General features: G+C 35.9%; 1 protein-coding gene across 50 annotated transcripts in view; it reads right to left on the bottom strand.

Annotated features, from left to right (window-relative positions):
- The window catches only part of LOC579853, a 194,299-nt gene that overhangs the window by 123,660 nt on the left and 48,961 nt on the right, over nucleotides 1-21,678 (bottom strand). For all 50 annotated transcript variants that reach the window (XM_030988688.1, XM_030988699.1, XM_030988701.1 and 47 more), the window contains 20 exons: nucleotides 20,317-20,430; nucleotides 19,839-20,023; nucleotides 18,913-19,068; nucleotides 18,258-18,405; nucleotides 16,353-16,466; nucleotides 15,875-16,059; nucleotides 15,128-15,283; nucleotides 14,477-14,624; nucleotides 12,594-12,707; nucleotides 12,116-12,300; nucleotides 11,189-11,344; nucleotides 10,534-10,681; nucleotides 8,629-8,742; nucleotides 8,152-8,336; nucleotides 7,405-7,560; nucleotides 6,731-6,878; nucleotides 3,464-3,577; nucleotides 2,988-3,172; nucleotides 2,242-2,397; nucleotides 1,584-1,731 (listed from right to left, as the gene is read on the bottom strand). In XM_030988688.1, the coding sequence (XP_030844548.1) occupies nucleotides 1,584-1,731; nucleotides 2,242-2,397; nucleotides 2,988-3,172; nucleotides 3,464-3,577; nucleotides 6,731-6,878; nucleotides 7,405-7,560; nucleotides 8,152-8,336; nucleotides 8,629-8,742; nucleotides 10,534-10,681; nucleotides 11,189-11,344; nucleotides 12,116-12,300; nucleotides 12,594-12,707; nucleotides 14,477-14,624; nucleotides 15,128-15,283; nucleotides 15,875-16,059; nucleotides 16,353-16,466; nucleotides 18,258-18,405; nucleotides 18,913-19,068; nucleotides 19,839-20,023; nucleotides 20,317-20,430 (3,015 nt within the window). The remainder of the gene's footprint in view (nucleotides 1-1,583; nucleotides 1,732-2,241; nucleotides 2,398-2,987; nucleotides 3,173-3,463; nucleotides 3,578-6,730; nucleotides 6,879-7,404; nucleotides 7,561-8,151; nucleotides 8,337-8,628; nucleotides 8,743-10,533; nucleotides 10,682-11,188; nucleotides 11,345-12,115; nucleotides 12,301-12,593; nucleotides 12,708-14,476; nucleotides 14,625-15,127; nucleotides 15,284-15,874; nucleotides 16,060-16,352; nucleotides 16,467-18,257; nucleotides 18,406-18,912; nucleotides 19,069-19,838; nucleotides 20,024-20,316; nucleotides 20,431-21,678) is intronic.

Raw genomic sequence — 21,678 nt, forward strand, 5'->3', positions numbered from 1 at the left:
AAAAATGAATGTGAAAATGTACGCGGAAATGGCATGGGCTAGTCTGATCTACAGGACACCTCAGCACCAAAAGTTGAATCGCTATAATCAGGATGAATTACGCCAATCTAATCATATCCTAAAACAAATCATAATTATCAGAGATCGTTGTGGTAATCACTATATCAAGTTTGCTCTTGAAAGTACCATGCACTATCATTTTTCATATGTCTTCTCGAAATCAAGAAAAATGTAGTTTATTTCATTACTGCACCAGAAGTTGAAACACCCTCGCATCTTTTGTTTGTACTTTCACTCCTGTTGACTTCCAATCAAGAAAAAACCTCATCATCTCACAAAACGTAATATGCCCCTGCCAGACAAGAAAATGAAACTAAAACGAATTTATTTTATTTGGGCGTGAAATGAATGTGAAAATGGACGCAGAAATGGCATGAAATTGGACGCAGAAATGGCATGAGACACCTCAGCACCAAAAGTTGAATCGCTGTAATCAGGATTAAACATACCAGTCTTTATCATACCCTATAACAAATCATTACTGTACTTGATTTTTTTACTTTCCAATTTAGATAATTTGTATTCTAATGTACATAATGAAGAACGCATTTTCAGGAATTTAATTTAACACAACAAATGTTTTAACCCATCGGAAACGAATCTGGTTCGCTGGAATGGGAGGCAAGTGCTTTGACCACTGTTCCAAATTTTCCATGATTATGGTGACGTCATAATATGCAAATTTGTATTTTGAGTTCGACACATTTATGATGACGTCACGATGTACTTAATGGCCAAATGACATATGAAATCATTGCTCCGACTCATATTCTATTCAAATATGAAAAATAAATTGCGGTCCCCAAGCATACCAAATATGCTATGTATTACAAGAGCTCGCCTGCACAGACAGTTTTCTTGAATGGACGCTTATTCCGTTATGAATAGTCATAAAGATATAAACTTGGTATCAAAATGTTCGGAAAAGTATCGATAATATCATGTAGAAAGAAAAATGGCAATTTGCGTAAGCGCATTACTTTTTTTTTAAATGCTCAAAATGGCCTGTAACATATGTAAAATAAATTTGAGACGGTTTGGAGCAATTTTAAATTTTGCACGCGCGTTAACGCGCGGACGATAGCGGACGTATGCGAACGCGCGCGTTTATTGACCTGTAATTGACCTTAATCATGATACAAATAAATGAGAAATGACTTTTCGTTACGAAGATATAATCACGAGTTGATTTGTACAAAATGGCGCTTGGATGACGTCAAAATGATTTGGATCAATGAAAAGTCAACCAGTTCTAAGTTAGACTATTATCCATCATCATGTTTTATGACAAGGGCTTTATCCATTCTTGAGATATCCTGCGAACAAATTCGAGGAAGTATCATCTAATAAAGACAAATCTTGACGAAATCTGTATTGATACGTATAACTACGTACGTATCACCTAATGATAACCGTAGCACTATGCCTCTATTGTTGGTGAAAAAAAGGCCCAGAGTAATTGTCGCAGGAGAAATTGAATATGGAGCAAAACATGTTGGAGTATCACTAGTTTTAAAACTGACCTGTGATAGGGCCTTCACCGTAGATTTCCATACGAAGACTGATGAAATTGAACCAACCGACAGGCATCAAGCGGACATAGCGGCAAATCTGGGGTACAGGCAGAGTGTTGGTCACGATGGTGTTGCGGTCAACATTACCGATGAAGACCTTCAATGAAAAAGGAAAATCAATCCACTTTTGAATGAATTATGACTCAATTGATTATGCGGTCAATTGCAATCGAACTAAAGAGAATCGATTTGACAAGCATGCTGAATAATACATATTTTGGCATGTCCAGTGTCTGTACATTTGTTTCTATTTGAAGTTTTATACTGATGTCATCAATTTCTAGTTTTCGAGACCTAGTAATAAAATAGGAAAACACATAATATGGATTTAAGATTTTGTGCTTGAAGTGCATTACTTGCTCTGACAATACTACCAAATAGTTTTTTCCTCTTATACTTTGTGTAACTAAGCAGAATAGTATATACTACACCTAAACTGTATATGTGTTCCTGAGGTAACGATTGCCTTTTTCTTTAAAAGAAAGTATCGTAACATAAAAATATTTTAATTATTATCAAAAAATATTTCAAATGCTTCCAAATTCCTACAAGAATAGAGTCAATGTAATATTAAAAAAAAAAAAGAATAATCAGAAAACAAACTTACCTCGTCATATGCAGGGTTTGTAGCGATGTTCTGTACGGTGTGAAACGTCATGCCATCTGTACTACAAGCAAGCTTGTAGCTTGTTACCCACTGGCTTGATTCTTGTCGCCCTTGAGTCGCAACTGAAGTGATACGGTAAAGGTCCAAAAGATCCACCTTGTAGATAGAAAAGAATCGGAGGAAGCTTTCTTGATTTTCATCCTCTTATTCATCTATTTATTTCTATCTCCATTAAAGACTTGTAACCAAAGAGCATGTTCTAAGGTGTGTCAAATCTATATGAATTAAATACAAATACTAAGAACGGTTTCTTTCTCTGCACCTATAAATGTCATTACCTTGCTTTCAAGCCGCTCTGCCCCTCCAAGGGCAATTTTTTAAAAAATTATACACATTGATGTTTTAATTGCCGATCTCACTTCTGAGTAATATCGAACAATTAGATGAATGCCCTTAAAAATGAAAGTAGTAATTGACTTGGATGTGAATAATTATGTAACTATGGCAATATTATAGTAGCTTTACCTACATAGTGGAGAGAAAATCTACAAACTCATATGCCACCTCAAAAAGTGGCCAATAAACACAATTTTAATAGTGGAAGTAAATAGTGCCATAGAAATGACTGGTGACTCTTTCGTTACTGACATGGTAGTAGCGGTGGAATATAAATTCATGCCATGCATAGAAATAAGGGTTACCTAATGTTTCGTGTCCGAATTCTCCTTAAGAAATTATTTGTTTACCTGGATCCACTGGTTGGCATTGTTTGCTCCTGCAGACCAGCCTCCATTCAGGTTTCCGTCTCGGGCCAGGTTAAGACGTCCTCTCTTTGCACCATTGTCAGCACCATACTCACTAGAAGCTGTCAGACTTGAATCTGGGATGAAATAACTCTCAAGTCCCAGAGGACCAGGTCCATTCAAGATGGCTGTAAGTTAATGCGTGACAATGTATGGCAAAATGTAGGAAGTGGTGGTCAAATAGGCAAACAGAATCGAATGCTCCTATAAGATGGACATACAATAGACAAGTGTGTATTACAATCCGGGCTTGAGCCCGTCAGTCAATAAAAACCTCCTAGGTTTTCTTCACCAATGCCTGCATGTTTCTTTCTTTATATTCCCGGTTTGCTCTTTATCTATAATGTCTTGAAAAACAAGGAGCAATTACTTCATAAAAAAAGTGTAGGTATGGAATCTGCTTTGACTGTATATCTTACCTGTTCCGCACGTAGGCCCAGTATAGCCAGGATCGCAGGCACAAGTAAAAATGTTGTCTCCACCACTGCAAGTTCCTCCATTCTCACAAGGATCAGGAGAACAATCGTTGATATCTGTGCAAATTGAGTTCCAAAGACAATAAATGGGATAACAGGGATGAGAAAAATGGCATTCTTAATACAAATAATGACAGTTCAGGAACAAATTCCTTCATTTGAAAAACTATTAAAACATAATTCAATTGAAGTAAATGAATTAAATATCTCTTTTAATGTTAGCATCTTTTTACAAAAAACGTGGCCTTAGAAAAAGAATATATTTTTTTGAAAAATCTCATCACCTCACAAAACGTAGTGTGCCACTGCCAGAAAAGAAAATGTCCCTAAAACAAATTTCTTTCATTTGGGCGTGAAATGAAGGTGAAAATGGACGCAGAAATGGCATGAAATTGGACGCAGAAATGGCATGAGACACCTCAGCACCAAAAGTTGAATCGCTTTAATCAGGATAAATCATACCAGTCGTTATCATACCCTAAAACAAAGCATTACTATACTTGAATTTGTCACTTGTCAAATTAGGTTATACGTATTCTAATATACATAATAAAGAACGAGTTTTCACGATTTCAATTTAAAAAATAAAAACAAATTAACCCATCGCGAATCGAATCTGAGTCGCCGAAATGGGAGCAAGTGCTTTGTCCAGTATACCAAAAAAAAAAAAAAAACACTCAGACATTACACGTAAACGAAAATGGAGATTTTTAAATCACATTGTGTAGTTAAAATATCAACATGATCTCAACATCTGATTAACAAATAAATGGCACCTTTTGTGTAGAGAATGGTCTTAGCTAGAACATATCCGAAGCTTACAGAAAAACGAGCGAAATATCGAGATATTGCTCAAACAAGACTGGAATGTAGAATGAAGATTTCAGAAAAAGTCACCTCCCCTAGACAATACACACAACATTGAGAAAATTGACATACCTCCTTTAACCGAAAGAGTGGACCATGACGCCATTTTTTAAATGACAAATAAATACCATATATGTTTGAGTTACAACATATCAACAATTGGGAGAAAATGATCAATATTTACAGATTTACACTCAATTTTCTATAAATATGCTGACGTCATAATATACAAAGTCATATTTTGAGTTCCAAGGCCATTATGATGACGTCATGATGTACTTAATGACCAAATGTGATATGAAATCATTTCTCCGAATCATAAAATATTCAAATATGAAAAATAAATTGTGGTCCCCAAGCATGCCAAAGAGTTATAATGAACTTGTTATGACCTGTAATGTATGTAAAACGAATTTGAGACGATTTGGAGCAATTTTAAATTTTGAACGCGCGTTGACGCGCGGACGTGGGCGGACTTACGCATACGCTCGCGTTTATTGACCTGTAATTGACCAGACAGGTATTGACCTTAATTATTATAAATATATATGAGAAATCTTTTTCCATTGTGAAGATATGATCATGATTTTATTTTTTTTAAATGGCGCCTGGAAGACGTCAAAATAATTTTAAGTCAATGAAAATTTACACAGTTCTAAGTTAGACTAGGATCTATCATCGTTATAAGTTTCATGACAATGGCTTCATCCATTCTTGAGATATCCTGCGAACAAATTCGAGGAAGAATGAATAACTAGAAATTTAATTCGTCACGAAGACGAATAAGGTGGTCTGTCTTCAAGTCTTATAATAGATTATAATATTTACTATATTGAAAGAGGGAGAAGTTATATAGACATGTAAACAATGATGATTATGATGATGATCTTGATAGTAATGATTATGATGATGATGATCATGATGATGTTGATAAGGATGATTATCATCATTATGATAATGATGATGATCATGATCATGAGCGTGATTCTGACATCTTATCGGAAAAATGAGGAATGATTTAGATAACATATAGTCTTAGCTACAACATACTAAAATTTGTGAGAAAACTGTTGAATAACAACCGAGATACTGGTCAAAACACCTTGTCATGCAGATTCATGTTTTGAAAAAAGTGACCTCCCATAGACATAACACGCAAATATGACAAATTATGCATTGTCGTCTTTAATGGAATATCTAACTATGATGACGTCATCGAAATAAAAAATGAATGACATATTTTTGATAGAGAATTATCTCAGCTACAACATATTAAATTCTGGGAGAAAATCGATCACCGATAAGTGAGATAATCTCAATTAAACAAAGACAAAAATGACGTCATCAACAAAATACATTTGTTTGAGTTTAGATGCCAATATGATGACTTTGTTTCACTTTGTACGAGTCAGGGTGGTATGAAATCATATCTACAACTCATGCTTTTTCCAACCATGATATAAAAATTGGGGGTCGATGGACTATCTGAACAGCTATTTCGATTTTTAAAATGGCATGTTTTTGATCAAATTTGCATTATATTGCCAATAGCAGTACGCGCGGATTTTGAACTTTGACGCACGCTCACGGCCTTATGAAAGGTCAAGAGTGACTGTAAATTGTCAATTACGGTAAGAGGAATCCAAATCATGTAAACATTTTGAATTTGACCTTTTCCGCGCGCTGTGAGCGCGCACAACGCGCGCGGGGACACGTACGGACGGAAAATTTTGAAATGCTTAAAATGACCTGATTCGTACTCTCCTTAAGTAGTTAAGTGATTTTGAGCTTTTTAAAATTTTGACGCACACGTACGCGCGCGTCATGACCTTTATGTGACCTTTGATGACATGACCTGTTGACTCTTAACCTAAAATATATGTGATATGAATATGAATGACCATTGCTTATGCATCATGAAGATATGATGGATAACGTGATTTCTCAAAATGGCGCCTGGATGACGTCACGATAACCTCATGACCTTGAAAATGTTCCTGTCACGTCTCATTACAATGACCTATAATTGTGCCGAAATTTAATGAGATTAACTAAACCAAACTTGAGTTATCCGGGGCACAAAAAACGGGAAGAAATAAAAATAAATAAAGAAAATTCTGACGAAATCAATAGGTGGTCTGTTGATAACAGACCACCTAATAATAAAGAAAAATCTTCACGAAATCAAAAGGTGATACGTATAACTACGTACGTATCACCTAATGATAAAAACGTAGCACTATGCCTTTATTATTAGTGGAAAAGAGGCCCAGAGTAATTGTCGCAGGAGAAATTGAATATGGAGCAAAAAAATGTTGGAGCATCACTAGTTTTAAAACTGACCTCTGAAAGGGCCTTCACCGTAGATCTCCATACGAAGACTGATGTGGACGAACCAGGTGACGGGCATCAAGCGGACATAGAGGCAAATCTGGGGTACAGGCAGAGTGTTGGTCACGATGGTGTTGCGGTCGGCATTACCGGTGAAGATCTTCAATGAAAAAGGATATTCAATCCACTTTTGAATAAATTATGACTCAAATGATTATGCGGTCAATTGCAATCGAACTAAAGAGAATCGAATTGATAAGCATGCTGAACAATACATATTTTTGCATGTGCAGTGCCTGTCTATTCGTTTTTATTTGAAGTTATATTCTGATGACATCAATTTCTAGTTTTCGAGACCTAGTAATGAAATAGGAAAAAACATCCTGTTGATTGAAGATTTTTTGCTTGAAGTGCATTTCTTGCTCTGATATATTTACAAATATAGACAGTTCTTCAATCCTACCTAATAGTTATTTTCCTCTTAAACTTTGTGTGAGCCGAATAGTAAATAATACACCTAGCATGTAGTTGTATGCCTGGGGTAATTAATGTCTATTTCTTTAAAAGAAAGTATCGTAACATGAACATAGTTTAATTGTTATCAACAAGATTGCAAATGCCTTCAAAGTTCTTCAAGAATAGATTAATGTAATATTAAAAAAAGAATAATCAGAGAATAAACTAACCGTGACAGCTCTAGGGTGTGAAGAGATGCCCTGCACGGTGTAAAAGGTCGTGCCATCAGTACTACAAGCAAGCTTGTAGCTTGTTACCCACTGGCTTGATTCTTGTCGCCCTTGGGTCGCAACTGAAGTGATACGGTAAATGTCCAAAAGATCCACCTTGTAGATAGAAAATAATCGGAGGAAGCTTTCTTGATGTTCATCCTCTTATTCATCTATTTATTTCGATCTCCATTAAAGAATTGTAACCAATGAGCATGTTCCAAAGTGTGTCAAATCTATATGAATTAAATACAAATACTAAGAACGGTTTCTTTCTCTGCACCTATTAATGACATTACCTTGCTTTCAAGCCGCTCTGCCCCTCCAAGGGCAATATTTAAAAAAAATTCTACACATTGATGTTTTAATTGTCGATCTCACTTCTGAGTAATATCGACCAATTAGATGAATGCCCTTAAAAATGAAAGTAGTTATTGACTTGGATGTGAATAATTATGTAACTATGGCAATCTTATAGTAGCTTTACCTACAAAGTGGAGAGAAAATCTAGAAACTCATATGCCACCTCAAAAAGTGGCCAATTAACACAATTTTAATAGTGGAAGTAAATAGTGCCATAGAAATGACTGGTGACTCTTTCGTTACTGACATGGTAGTAGCGGTGGAATATAAATTCATGCCATGCATAGAAATAAGGGTTGCCTAATGTTTCGTGTCCGAATTCTCCTTAAGAAATTATTTGTTTACCTGGATCCACTGGTTGGCATCGTTTGCTCGTGCAGACCAGCCTCCCTTCAGGTTCCCGTCTCGGGCCAGGTTAAGACGTCCTCTATTTGCGCCATGGTCAGCATTATACTCACTAGAAGCTGTCAGACTTGAATCTGGGATGATATACCTCTCAAGTCCCAGAGGGCCAGGTCCATTCAAGATGGCTGTAAGTTATTGCGTACAATGTATGGCAAAAATGTAGGAAGTGGTGGTAAAAATAGGCAAATAGAATCGAATGCTCCTATCAGATGGATATAAAATAGACATGTGTGTAGTTACAATCTGGGCATGAGACCGTCAGTCAATAAAAGTCTCCAAGGTTTTCCTCACCAATGACTGCATGTTTCTTTCTTTCTATTCCCTGTTTGCTCTTTTTATATAATGTCTTAATGAACAAGGAGCAATTGCTTAATAAGAAAGTGTAGGTATGGAATTTGCTTTGACTCTATATCTTACTTGTTCCGCATGTTGGTCCAGTATAGCCAGGATCGCAGGCACAAGTAAAGGTGTTCACTCCATCACTGCAAGTTCCTCCATTCTTACAAGGATCATGAGAACAATCGATGATATCTGTGCAAATTGAGTTCCAAAGACATAAAATTGGATAAAAGGGATGAGAAAATAATGTCCCTTTTGACATATTTTTCTTCATTTGGCGGTGAACAGGAAAATAAAGTCAAAATGGCTTTCCAAATACACATTACAGTTCAGGAATAAATTCCTTCATTTGTATTACTATTAGACATAATTCAAATGAATTAAATGAACTAAATATCTCTTTTAATGTTAGCATCTTTTTGCAAAAACGTGGCTTTAAAAAGAAAATATATTGATGAAAAAATCTCATCGTCTCACAAAACGTAATATTCCCCTGCCAGACATGAAAATGTAACTAAAACAAATTTCTTTCATTATGACGTGAAGTGAATGTGAAATTGGACGCAGAAATGGCATGAGACACCTCAGCACCAAAAGTTGAATCGCTGTAATCAGGATGAAACATACCAGTCTTTATCATACCCTATAACAAATCATTACTTTACTTGAATTTTTCACTTGACAAATTAGATAATACGTATTCTAATGTACATAATGAAGAACACATTTTCAAGAATTTAATTTATCACAAAAAATGTTTTAACTCATCGGAATCGAATATAGGTCGCTGGAATGGGAGGTGATGTAAATGGGTACCTGGTAGGAATTTATTCCTTGAAATGCAGCGCGCGTAACAGCTGCACTGCTAAAGCCAGGGTAATCATGCTGCATTATTGTAGAGCGCTTAGAGACTTCTGACAAAATAAGTGTTAGGCGCTATATAAGCACTGTAATTATTTAATTATTAAGTGTTTTGACCACTATACCAAATTTTCTACAATGATTGTGACGTCATAATATTCAAATTCGTATTTTGAGTTCGACACCATTATGATGACGTCACGATGTACTTAATGGCCAAATGACACATGAAATCATTTCTCCGATTCATATTCTATTCAAATATGAAAAATAAATTGCCGTCCCCAAGCAATTACAAAGAGCTCTAATGGACTCGTATAATTTTGCACATAGCATACAAAGCATATATTATATGCTATGTATTACAAGAGCTTGCGTGCACGGAAATTTATCTTGCATGGACACTTATTCCGTTATGAATAGTCATAAAGATATAAACTTGGTATCAAAATGCTCGAACAAGTATCGAAAATATCGTGAAGAAAGAAGAATGGGATTTTGCGTTAACGCATTATTTTTTTTTAATGCTCAAAATGGCCTGCACATATGTAAAATGAATTTGAGACGATTCGGAGCAATTTTAAATTTTGCGCGCGCGTTAACGCACTGCCGATCGCGAACGTATGCGTACGCGCGCCTTTATTGACCTGTAATTGACCTTTATCATAATAACAATAAATGAGAAATGACTTTCCATTATGAAGATATAATCATGAGTTGATTTTTACAAAATGGCGCTTGGATGACGTCAAAATGATCTGGGTCAATAAAAAGTCACACAGTTCTAAGTTAGAATAGGATCTATCATCGTTATAAATTTCATGACAATGGCTTCACCCATTTTTGAGATATCCTCTGAACAAATTCGAGGAAGAATGAATAGGAATAAAGAAAAATTTTCACAAAATCAAAAGGTGATACGTATAATTACTTAAGGATCACCTAATAAAGACAACACTTGACGAAATCTGTAGTTGATACGTATAACTACGTACGTATCACCTAATGATAACCGTAGCACGATGCCTCTATTAATGGTGAAAAAGGGCCCAGAGTAATTGTCGCAGGAGATATTGAATATGGAGCAAAACATGTTGGAGTATCACTAGTTTTAAAACTGACCTGTGAAAGGGCCTTCACCGTAGATTTCCATACGAAGACTGATGCGATCGAACCACTTGACAGGCATCAAGCGGACATAGCGGCAAATCTGGGGTACAGGCAGAATGTTGGTCTTGATGGTGTTGCGGTCAACATTACCGGTGAAGACCTTCAATGAAAAAGGAAAATGAATCCACTTTTGAATGAATTATGACTCGAATGATTCTGCGGTCAATTGCAATCGAACTAAAGAGAATCGAATTGACAAGCATGCTGAATAATACATATTTGTGTATGTCCAGTGCCTGTCCATTCGTTTCTATTTAAAGTTTTATTCTGATGACATCAATTTCTAGTTTTCGAGACCTAGTAATAAAATAGGAAGACACATGATACGGATTAAAGATTTTTTGCTTGAAGTGCATTACTTGCTCTGACAATCCTACCTAATAGGTTTTTCCTCTTATACTTTGTGTAACTAAGCAAAATAGTATATACTTCACCTAAACTGTATATGTGTTCCTGAGGTAACGATTGCCTTTTTCTTTAAAAGAAAGTATCGTAACATAACAATATTTTAATTGTTATCAAAAAGATATTAAATGCCTTCAAATTCCTACAAGAATGGAGTCAATGTAATTTAAAAAAAATGAATAATCAGAGAACAAACTAATACCTTGTCATATGCAGGGTTTGTGGAGATGTCCTGTACGGTGTGAAAGGTCGTGCCATCAGTACTACAAGCAAGCTTGTAGCTTTTTACCCACTGGCTGTAATCTTGTCGCCCTTGAGTCGCAACTGAAGTGATACGGTAAAGGTCCAAAAGATCCACCTTTTAGAAAGAAAAAGAATCGGAGGAAGCATTCTTGATGTTTCATCCTCTTGGATCATCTATTTCTTTCTATCTCCATGACAAAATTTTGAACCAATGTGCATGTTCCAAAATGTGTTAAATCTATATGATTAAAATAATACAAATACTAATAACGGTTCCTTTCTTTGCACATATCAATGACATTACCATGGTTTCATGCAGTTCTGCCCCTCCAAGGACAATATTTAAGTTAGAAGTTCGCCATATTGATGCTTCAATTGTCGATCTCATTTCTGAGCAATATCGAACAATTAGATTAAAGCCCTTAAAAATGAAAGCAATTGTTGACTTGGATGTGAATAATAATTGACAATCTTATAGTAGCTTTACCTACATAGTTAAGAGAAAATCTACGAACCCATATGTCACCTCGAAAAGTGGCCAATAAAAACAATTTTAACAGTGTAAGTGAATAGTGCCATAGAAATGACTAGTGACTCTTTCATTGTTGACCTGGTGTCGGCGGTAGAATATGAACCCATATGCCATATAACTGACTGTTGACTCTTTCGTTACTGACATGGTGGTAGCGGTGGAATATAAATTCATGCCATGCATATAAATAACGGGTGACTCATATTACATACTTTGTGGCAGTGTATGGAAATTTGACTGTTGACCCTTTCATTACTGATACGTTGGCAGCAGTGGGGTATGAACCCATGCAATATAAAAAAGGGTTGCCTAATGTTTCGTGTCCAAATTGTCCTTAAGAAATTATTTGTTTACCTGGATCCACTGGTTGGCATCTCTTGTTCGTGCAATCCAGCCTCCCTTCAGGTTCCCGTCTCGGACCAGGTTAAGACGAACTCTCTTTACACTATGGTCAGCACTATACTCACTGGACGCTGTCAGACTTGAATCTGGGATGATATAACTCTCAAGTCCCAGAGGGCCAGGTCCATTCAAGATGGCTGTAAGTTATTGCGTGACAATGTATGGCAAAGAAGTAGGAAGTGGTAGTCAACTAGGTAAATAGAATCGAATGCTCCCATCAGATGGACATAAAATAGACAAGTGTGTAGTTACAATCTGGGCATGAGACCGTCAGTCAATAAAAATCTCCAAGGTTTTCCTCACCAATGACTGCATGTTTCTTTCTTTCTATTCCCTGTTTGCTCTTTTTCTATAATGTTTTGTTGAACAAGGAGCAATTGTTTGATATAAAAAGTATGGGTATGTAATCTGCTTTGAGTCTATATCTTACCTGTGCCACACGTAGGCCCAGTATAGCCAGGATCGCAGACACAAGTAAAGGTATACACTCCATCATTGCAAGTTCCTCCATTCTTACAAGGATCAGGAGAACAATCGTTGATATCTGTGCAAATTCAGTTCCAAAGACAATAAATGGGATAAAAGCGATGGGAAAATAATGTCCCTTTTGACATATTTATCTTCATTTGGCGGTGAACAGGAAAATAAAGTCAAAATGGCATTCTAAATACACATTACAGTTCAGGAATAAATCCCTTCATTTTTTATAACTATTAATACATAATTCAAATGAATTAAATGAACTAAATATCTCTTTTAATGTTAGCATCTTTTTGAAAAAACGTGGCCTTATGAAGAAAATATATTTATGAAAAAATCTCATCGTCTCACAAAACGTAATATGCTCCTGCCAGACCAGAAAATGTCACTTAAACAAATTTCTTTCATTTTGGCGTGAAATGAATGTGAAAATGGACGCAGAAATGGCATGAAATTGGATGCAGAAATGGCATGAGACACCTCAGCACCAAAAGTTGAATCGCTGTAATCAGGATGAAACATACCAGTCTTTATCATACCCTATAACAAATCATTACTTTACTTGAATTTTTCACTTGACAAATTAGATAATACGTATTCTAATGTACATAATGAAGAACGCATTTTCACGAATTGAATTTCACACAAAAAATGTTTTAACTCATCGGAATCGAATATAGGTCGCTGGAATGGGAGGTGATGTAAATGGGTACCTGGTAGGAATTTATTCCTTGAAACGCAGCGCGCGTAACAGCTGCACTGCTAAAGCCAGGGTAATTATGCTGCATTATTGTAGAGCGCTTAGAGACTTCTGACAAAGTAAGTTTTAGGCGCTATAGAAGCACTGTAATTATTTAATTAAGTGCTTTGACCACTATCCCAAATTTTCTACAATTATTGTGACGTCATAATATGCAAATTCGTATTTTGAGTTCGACACCATTTTGATGACGTCACGATATACTTAATGGCCAAATGACACATGAAATCATTTCTCCGACTCATATTCTATTCAATTATGAAAAATAAATTGCGGTCCCCAAGCATACCATTTTGGCTTATACATGCTATGTATTACAAGAGCTTGGGTGAACGGACATTTATCTTAAATGGATGCTTATTCCGTTATGAATAGTCATAAAGATATAAACTTGGTATCAAAATGTTCGGAAAAGGATCGAAAATATTGTGAAGAAAGAAGAATGGCAATTTGCGTTAGCGCATTTTTTTTTTAATGCTCAAAATGGCCTGTAACATATGTAAAAAGAATTTGAGACGATTTGGAGCAATTTTAAATTTTGCGCGCGCGTTTACGCGCGGACGATCGCGAACGTATGCGTACGCGCGCCTTTATTGACCTGTAATTGACCTTAATCATGATAACAATAAATGAGAAATGACTTTTCGTTATGAAGATATGATCATGAGTTGATTTTTACAAAATGGCGCAAGGATGACGTCAAAATGATTTGGGTCAATGAACAGTCACAGAGTTCTTAGTTAGACTAGGATCTATCATCGTTATAAGTTTCATGACAATGGCTTCATCCATTCTTGAGATATCTTGCGAACAAATTTGAGGAAGAATGAATAGTAATGAAGAAAAATCTTCACGAAATCAAAAGGTGATACGTATAACTACTTAAGTATCACCTAATAAAGACGAATCTTGACGATATCTGTAGTTGATAAATATAACTACGTACGTATCACCTAATGATAACCGTAGCACTATGCCTCTACTATTGGTGAAAAAATGTCCAGAGTAATTGTCGCAGGAGAAATTGAATATGGAGCAAAACATGTTGGAACATCACTAGTTTTAAAACTGACCTATGACAGGGCCTTCACCGTAAATTTCCATACGAAGACTGATGTGGCGGAACCACTTGACAGGCATCAAGCGGACATAGCGGCAAATCTGGGGTACAGGAAGAATGTTGGTCACGATGGTGTTGCGGTCAACATTACCGGTGAAGACCTTCAATGAAAAAGGAAAATGAATCCACTTTTGAATGAATTATCACTCAAATGATTCTGCGGTCAATTTTAAACTAAAGAGAAACGAAATAACAAGCATGCTGAATAATACATATTTTTGCATGTCCAGTGCCTGTCCCTTCGTTTCTATTTGAAGTTTTATTCTGATGACATCAATTTCTAGTTTTCGAGACTTAGTAATAAAATAGGAAGACACATGATATGGATTAAAGATTTTTTGCTTGAAGTGCATTACTTGCTCTGACAATCCTACCTAATAGGTTTTTCCTCTTATACTTTGTGTAACTAAGCAAAATAGTATATACTTCACCTAAACTGTATATGTGTTCCTGAGGTAACGATTGCCTTTTTCTTTAAAAGAAAGTATCGTAACATAACAATATTTTAATTGTTATCAAAATGATATTAAATGCCTTCAAATTCCTACAAGAATGGAGTCAATGTAATTTAAAAAAAATGAATAATCAGAGAACAAACTAATACCTTGTCATATGCAGGGTTTGTGGAGATGTCCTGTACGGTGTGAAAGGTCGTGCCATCAGTACTACAAGCAAGCTTGTAGCTTGTTACCCACTGGCTTGCTTCTGGTCGCCCTTGGGTCGCAACTGAAGTGATACGGTAAATGTCCGCAAGATCCACCTTGTAGAAAGAAAAGAATAGGAGGAAGCTTTCTTGATGTTCATCCTCTTATTCATCTATTTATTTATATCTCCATTAAAGACTTGTAACCAATGAGCATGTTCCAAAGTGTGTCAAATCTATATGAATTAAATACAAACACTAAGAAAGGTTTCTTTCTCTGCACCTATAAATGACATTACCTTGCTTTCAAGCCGCTCTGCCCCTCCAAGGGCAATATTTAAAAAAAATTCTACACATTGATGTTTTAATTGTCGATCTCACTTCTGAGTAATATCGAATAATTAGATGAATGCCCTTAAAAATGAAAGTAGTTATTGACTTGGATGTGAATAATTATGTAACTATGGCAATCTTATAGTAGCTTTACCTACATAGTGGAGAGAAAATCTACAAACTCATATGCCACCTCAAAAAGTGGCCAATAAACACAATTTTAATAGTGGAAGTAAATAGTGCCATAGAAATGACTGGTGACTCTTTCGTTACTGACATGCTAGTAGCGGTGGAATATAAATTCATGCCAAGCACAGAAATAAGGGTTACCTAATGTTTCGTGTCCGAATTCTCCTTAAGAAATTATTTGTTTACCTGGATCCACTGGTTGGCATCGTTTGCTCGTGCAGACCAGCTTCCCTTCAGGTTCCCGTCTCGGGCCAGGTTAAGACGTCCTCTATTTGCACCATGGTCAGCATTATACTCACTAGAAGCTGTCAGACTTGAATCTGGGATGATATACCTCTCAAGTCCCAGAGGGCCAGGTCCATTCAAGATGGCTGTAAGTTATTGCGTGACAATGTATGGCAAAAATGTAGGAAGTGGTGGTAAAAATGGGCAAATAGAATCGAATGCTCCTATCAGATGGACATAAAATAGACATGTGTGTAGTAACAATCTGGGCATGAGACCGTCAGTCAATAAAAATCTCCAAGGTTTTCCTCACCAATGGCTGCATGTTTCTTTCTTTCTATTCCCTGTTTGCTCTTTTTATATCATGTCTTAATGAACAAGGAGCAATTGCTTGATAAAAAAGTGTAGGTATGAAATCTGCTTTGACTCTATATCTTACTTGTTCCACATGTTGGTCCAGTATAGCCAGGATCGCAGGCACAAGTAAAGGTATTCACTCCATCACTGCAAGTTCCTCCATTCTTACAAGGATCATGAGAACAATCGATGATATCTGTGCAAATTGAGTTCCAAAGACATAAAATTGGATAAAAGGGATGAGAAAATAATATCCCTTTTGACATATTTTTCTTCATTTGGCGGTGAACAGGAAAATAAAGTCAAAATGGCTTTCCAAATACACATTACAGTTCAGGAATAAATTCCTTCATTTGTATTACTCTTAATACATAATTCAAATGAATTAAATGAACTAAATATTTCTTTTAATGTAAGCATCTTTTTGCAAAAAGGTGGCTTTAAAAAGAAAATATATTGATGAAAAAATCTCATCGTCTCACAAAACGTAATATTCCCCTGCCAGACATGAAAATGTCACTAAAACAAATTTCTTTCATTATGACGTGAAGTGAATGTGAAAATGGACGCAGAAATGGCATGAGACACCTCAGCACCAAAAGTTGAATCGCTGTAATCAGGATGAAACATACCAGTCTTTATCATACCCTATAACAAATCATTACTTTACTTGAATTTTTCACTTGACAAATTATATAATACGTATTCTAATGTACATAATGAAGAACACATTTTCAAGAATTTAATTTAACACAAAAAATGTTTTAACTCATCGGAATCGAATATAGGTCGCTGGAATGGGAGGTGATGTAAATGGGTACCTGGTAGGAATTTATTCCTTGAAATGCAGCGCGCGTAACAGCTGCACTGCTAAAGCCAGGGTAATCATGCTGCATTATTGTAGAGCGCTTAGAGAATTCTGACAAAGTAAGTGTTAGGCGCTATATAAGCACTGTAATTATTTATTATTAAGTGTTTTGACCACTATACCAAATTTTCTACAATGATTGTGACGTCATAATATTCAAATTCGTATTTTGAGTTCGACACCATTATGATGACGTCACGATGTACTTATGGCCAAATGACACATGAAATCATTTCTCCGATTCATATTCTATTCAAATATGAAAAATAAATTGCCGTCCCCAAGCATTACAAAGAGCTCTAATGGACTCGTATAATTTTGCACATAGCATACATAGCATATATTATATGCTATGTATTACAAGAGCTTGCGTGCACGGAAATTTATCTTGCATGGACACTTATTCCGTTATGAATAGTCATCAAGATATAAACTTGGTATCAAAATGCTCGAACAAGTATCGAAAATATCGTGAAAAAAGAAGAATGGGATTTTGCGTTAACGCATTATTTTTTTTTTAATGCTCAAAATGGTCTGCAACATATGTAAAATGAATTTGAGACGATTTGAAGCAATTTTAAATTTTGCGCGCGCGTTAACGCACTGCCGATCGCGAACGTATGCGTACGCGCGCCTTTATTGACCTGTAATTGACCTTTATCATAATAACAATAAATGAGAAATGACTTTCCATTATGAAGATATAATCATGAGTTGATTTTTACAAAATGGCGCTTGGATGACGTCAAAATGATCTGGGTCAATGAAAAGTCACACAGTTCCAAGTTAGAATAGGATCTATCATCGTTATAAATTTCATGACAATGGCTTCACCCATTTTTGAGATATCCTCCGAACAAATTCGAGGAAGAATGAATAAGAATAAAGAAAAATCTTCACAAAATCAAAAAATGATACGTATAATTACTTAAGGATCACCTAATAAAGACAACACTTGACGAAATCTGTAGTTGATATGTATAACTACGTACGTATCACCTAATGATAACCGTAGCACGATGCCTCTATTTATGGTGAAAAAGGGCCCAGAGTAATTGTCGCAGGAGAAATTGAATATGGAGCAAAACATGTTGGAGTATCACTAGTTTTAAAACTGACCTGTGAAAGGGCCTTCACCGTAGATTTCCATACGAAGACTGATGCGATCGAACCACTTGACAGGCATCAAGCGGACATAGCGGCAAATCTGGGGTACAGGCAGAATGTTGGTCTTCATGGTGTTGCGGTCAACATTACCGGTGAAGACCTTCAATGAAAAAGGAAAATGAATCCACTTTTGAATGAATTATGACTCAAATAATTCTGCGGTCAATTGCAATCGAACTAAAGAGAATCGAATTGACAAGCATGCTGAATAATACATATTTGTGTATGTCCAGTGCCTGTCCATTCGTTTCTATTTAAAGTTTTATTCTGATGACATCAATTTCTAGTTTTCGAGACCTAGTAATAAAATAGGAAGACATATGATACGGATTAAAGATTTTTTGCTTGAAGTGCTTTACTTGCTCTGACAATCCTACCTAATAGGTTTTTCCTCTTATACTTTGTGTAACTAAGCAAAATAGTATATACTTCACCTAAACTGTATATGTGTTCCTGAGGTAACGATTGCCCTTTTCTTTAAAAGAAAGTATCGTAACATAACAATATTTTAATTGTTATCAAAAAGATATTAAATGCCTTCAAATTCCTACAAGAATGGAGTCAATGTTATTTAAAAAAAATGAATAATCAGAGAACAAACTAATACCTTGTCATATGCAGGGTTTGTGGAGATGTCCTGTACGGTGTGAAAGGTCGTGCCATCAGTACTACAAGCAAGCTTGTAGCTTTTTACCCACTGGCTGTAATCTTGTCGCCCTTGAGTCGCAACTGAAGTGATACGGTAAAGGTCCAAAAGATCCACCTTTTAGAAAGAAAAAGAATCGGAGGAAGCATTCTTGATGTTTCATCCTCTTGGATCATCTATTTCTTTCTATCTCCATGACAAAACTTTGAACCAATGTGCATGTTCCAAAATGTGTTAAATCTATATGATTAAAATAATACAAATACTAATAACGGTTCCTTTCTTTGCACATATCAATGACATTACCATGGTTTCATGCAGTTCTGCCCCTCCAAGGACAATATTTAAGTTAGAAGTTCGCCATATTGATGCTTCAATTGTCGATCTCATTTCTGAGCAATATCGAACAATTAGATTAAAGCCCTTAAAAATGAAAGCAATTGTTGACTTGGATGTGAATAATAATTGACAATCTTATAGTAGCTTTACCTACATAGTTAAGAAAAAATCTACGAACCCATATGTCACCTCGAAAAGTGGCCAATAAAAACAATTTTAACAGTGTAAGTGAATAGTGCCATAGAAATGACTAGTGACTCTTTCATTGTTGACCTGGTGTCGGCGGTAGAATATGAACCCATATGCCATATAACTGACTGTTGACTCTTTCGTTACTGACATGGTGGTAGCGGTGGAATATAAATTCATGCCATGCATATAAATAACGGGTGACTCATATTACATACTTTGTGGCAGTGTATGGAAATTTGACTGTTGACCCTTTCATTACTGATACGGTGGCAGCAGTGGGGTATGAACCCATGCAATATAAAAAGGGTTGCCTAATGTTTCGTGTCCAAATTGTCCTTAAGAAATTATTTGTTTACCTGGATCCACTGGTTGGCATCTCTTGTTCGTGCAATCCAGCCTCCCTTCAGGTTCCCGTCTCGGACCAGGTTAAGACGACCTCTCTTTACACCATGGTCAGCACTATACTCACTGGACGCTGTCAGACTTGAATCTGGGATGATATAACTCTCAAGTCCCAGAGGGCCAGGTCCATTCAAGATGGCTGTAAGTTATTGCGTGACAATGTATGGCAAAGAAGTAGGAAGTGGTAGTCAACTAGGTAAATAGAATCGAATGCTCCCATCAGATGGACATAAAATAGACAAGTGTGTAGTTACAATCTGGGCATGAGACCGTCAGTCAATAAAAATCTCCAAGGTTCTCCTCACCAATGACTGCATGTTTCTTTCTTTCTATTCCCTGTTTGCTCTTTTTCTATAATGTTTTGTTGAACAAGGAGCAATTGTTTGATATAAAAAGTATGGGTATGTAATCTGCTTTGAGTCTATATCTTACCTGTGCCACACGTAGGCCCAGTATAGCCAGGATCGCAGACACAAGTAAAGGTATACACTCCATCATTGCAAATTCCTCCATTCTCACAAGGATCAGGAGAACAATCGTTGATATCTGTGCAAATTCAGTTCCAAAGACAATAAATGGGATAAAAGGGATGGGAAAATAATGTCCCTTTTGACATATTTATCTTCATTTGGCGGTGAACAGGAAAATAAAGTCAAAATGGCATTCTAAATACACATTACAGTTCAGGAATAAATCCCTTCATTTGTATAACTATTAATACATAATTCAAATGAATTAAATGAACTAAATATCTCTTTTAATGTTAGCATCTTTTTGAAAAAACGTGGCCTTATAAAGAAAATATATTTATGAAAAAATCTCATCGTCTCACAAAACGTAATATGCCCCTGCCAGACAAGAAAATGTCACTTAAACAAATTTCTTTCATTTTGGCGTGAAATGAATGTGAAAATGGACGCAGAAATGGCATGAAATTGGATGCAGAAATGGCATGAGACACCTCAGCACCAAAAGTTGAATCGCTGTAATCAGAATGAAACATACCAGTCTTTATCATACCCTATAACAAATCATTACTTTACTTGAATTTTTCACTTGACAAATTAGATAATACGTATTCTAATGTACATAATGAAGAACGCATTTTCACGAATTGAATTTCACACAAAAAATGTTTTAACTCATCGGAATCGAATATAGGTCGCTGGAATGGGAGGTGATGTAAATGGGTACCTGGTAGGAATTTATTCCTTGAAACGCAGCGCGCGTAACAGCTGCACTGCTAAAGCCAGGGTAATTATGCTGCATTATTGTAGAGCGCTTAGAGACTTCTGACAAAGTAAGTTTTAGGCGCTATATAAGCACTGTCATTATTTAATTATAAGTGCTTTGACCACTATCCCAAATTTTCTACAATTCGTCGCTGTTTTCACGAAGTGACGGTAGTGAAAAAAAATTGCATTCACTTTGCGTTACGATTTTCCTCACTACTGTCACTTCGTGAAAACAAGGACGAATTATTGTGACGTCATAATATGCAAATTCGTATTTTGAGTTCGACACCATTTTGATGACGTCACGATATACTTAAAGGCCAAATGACACATGAAATCATTTCTCCGACTCATATTCTATTCAATTATGAAAAATAAATTGCGGTCCCCAAGCATACCATTTTGGCTTATATATGCTATGTATTACAAGAGCTTGGGCGAACGGACATTTATTTTGAATGGATGCTTATTCCGTTATGAATAGTCATAAAGATATAAACTTGGTATCAAAATGTTCGGAAAAGGATCGAAAATATTGTGAAGAAAGAAGAATGGCAAT

The sequence above is a fragment of the Strongylocentrotus purpuratus genome, unplaced genomic scaffold (genome assembly GCF_000002235.5).
Source record: "Strongylocentrotus purpuratus isolate Spur 01 unplaced genomic scaffold, Spur_5.0 spur5_scaffold_17, whole genome shotgun sequence".
NCBI classification, from domain to species: domain Eukaryota; kingdom Metazoa; phylum Echinodermata; class Echinoidea; order Camarodonta; family Strongylocentrotidae; genus Strongylocentrotus; species Strongylocentrotus purpuratus.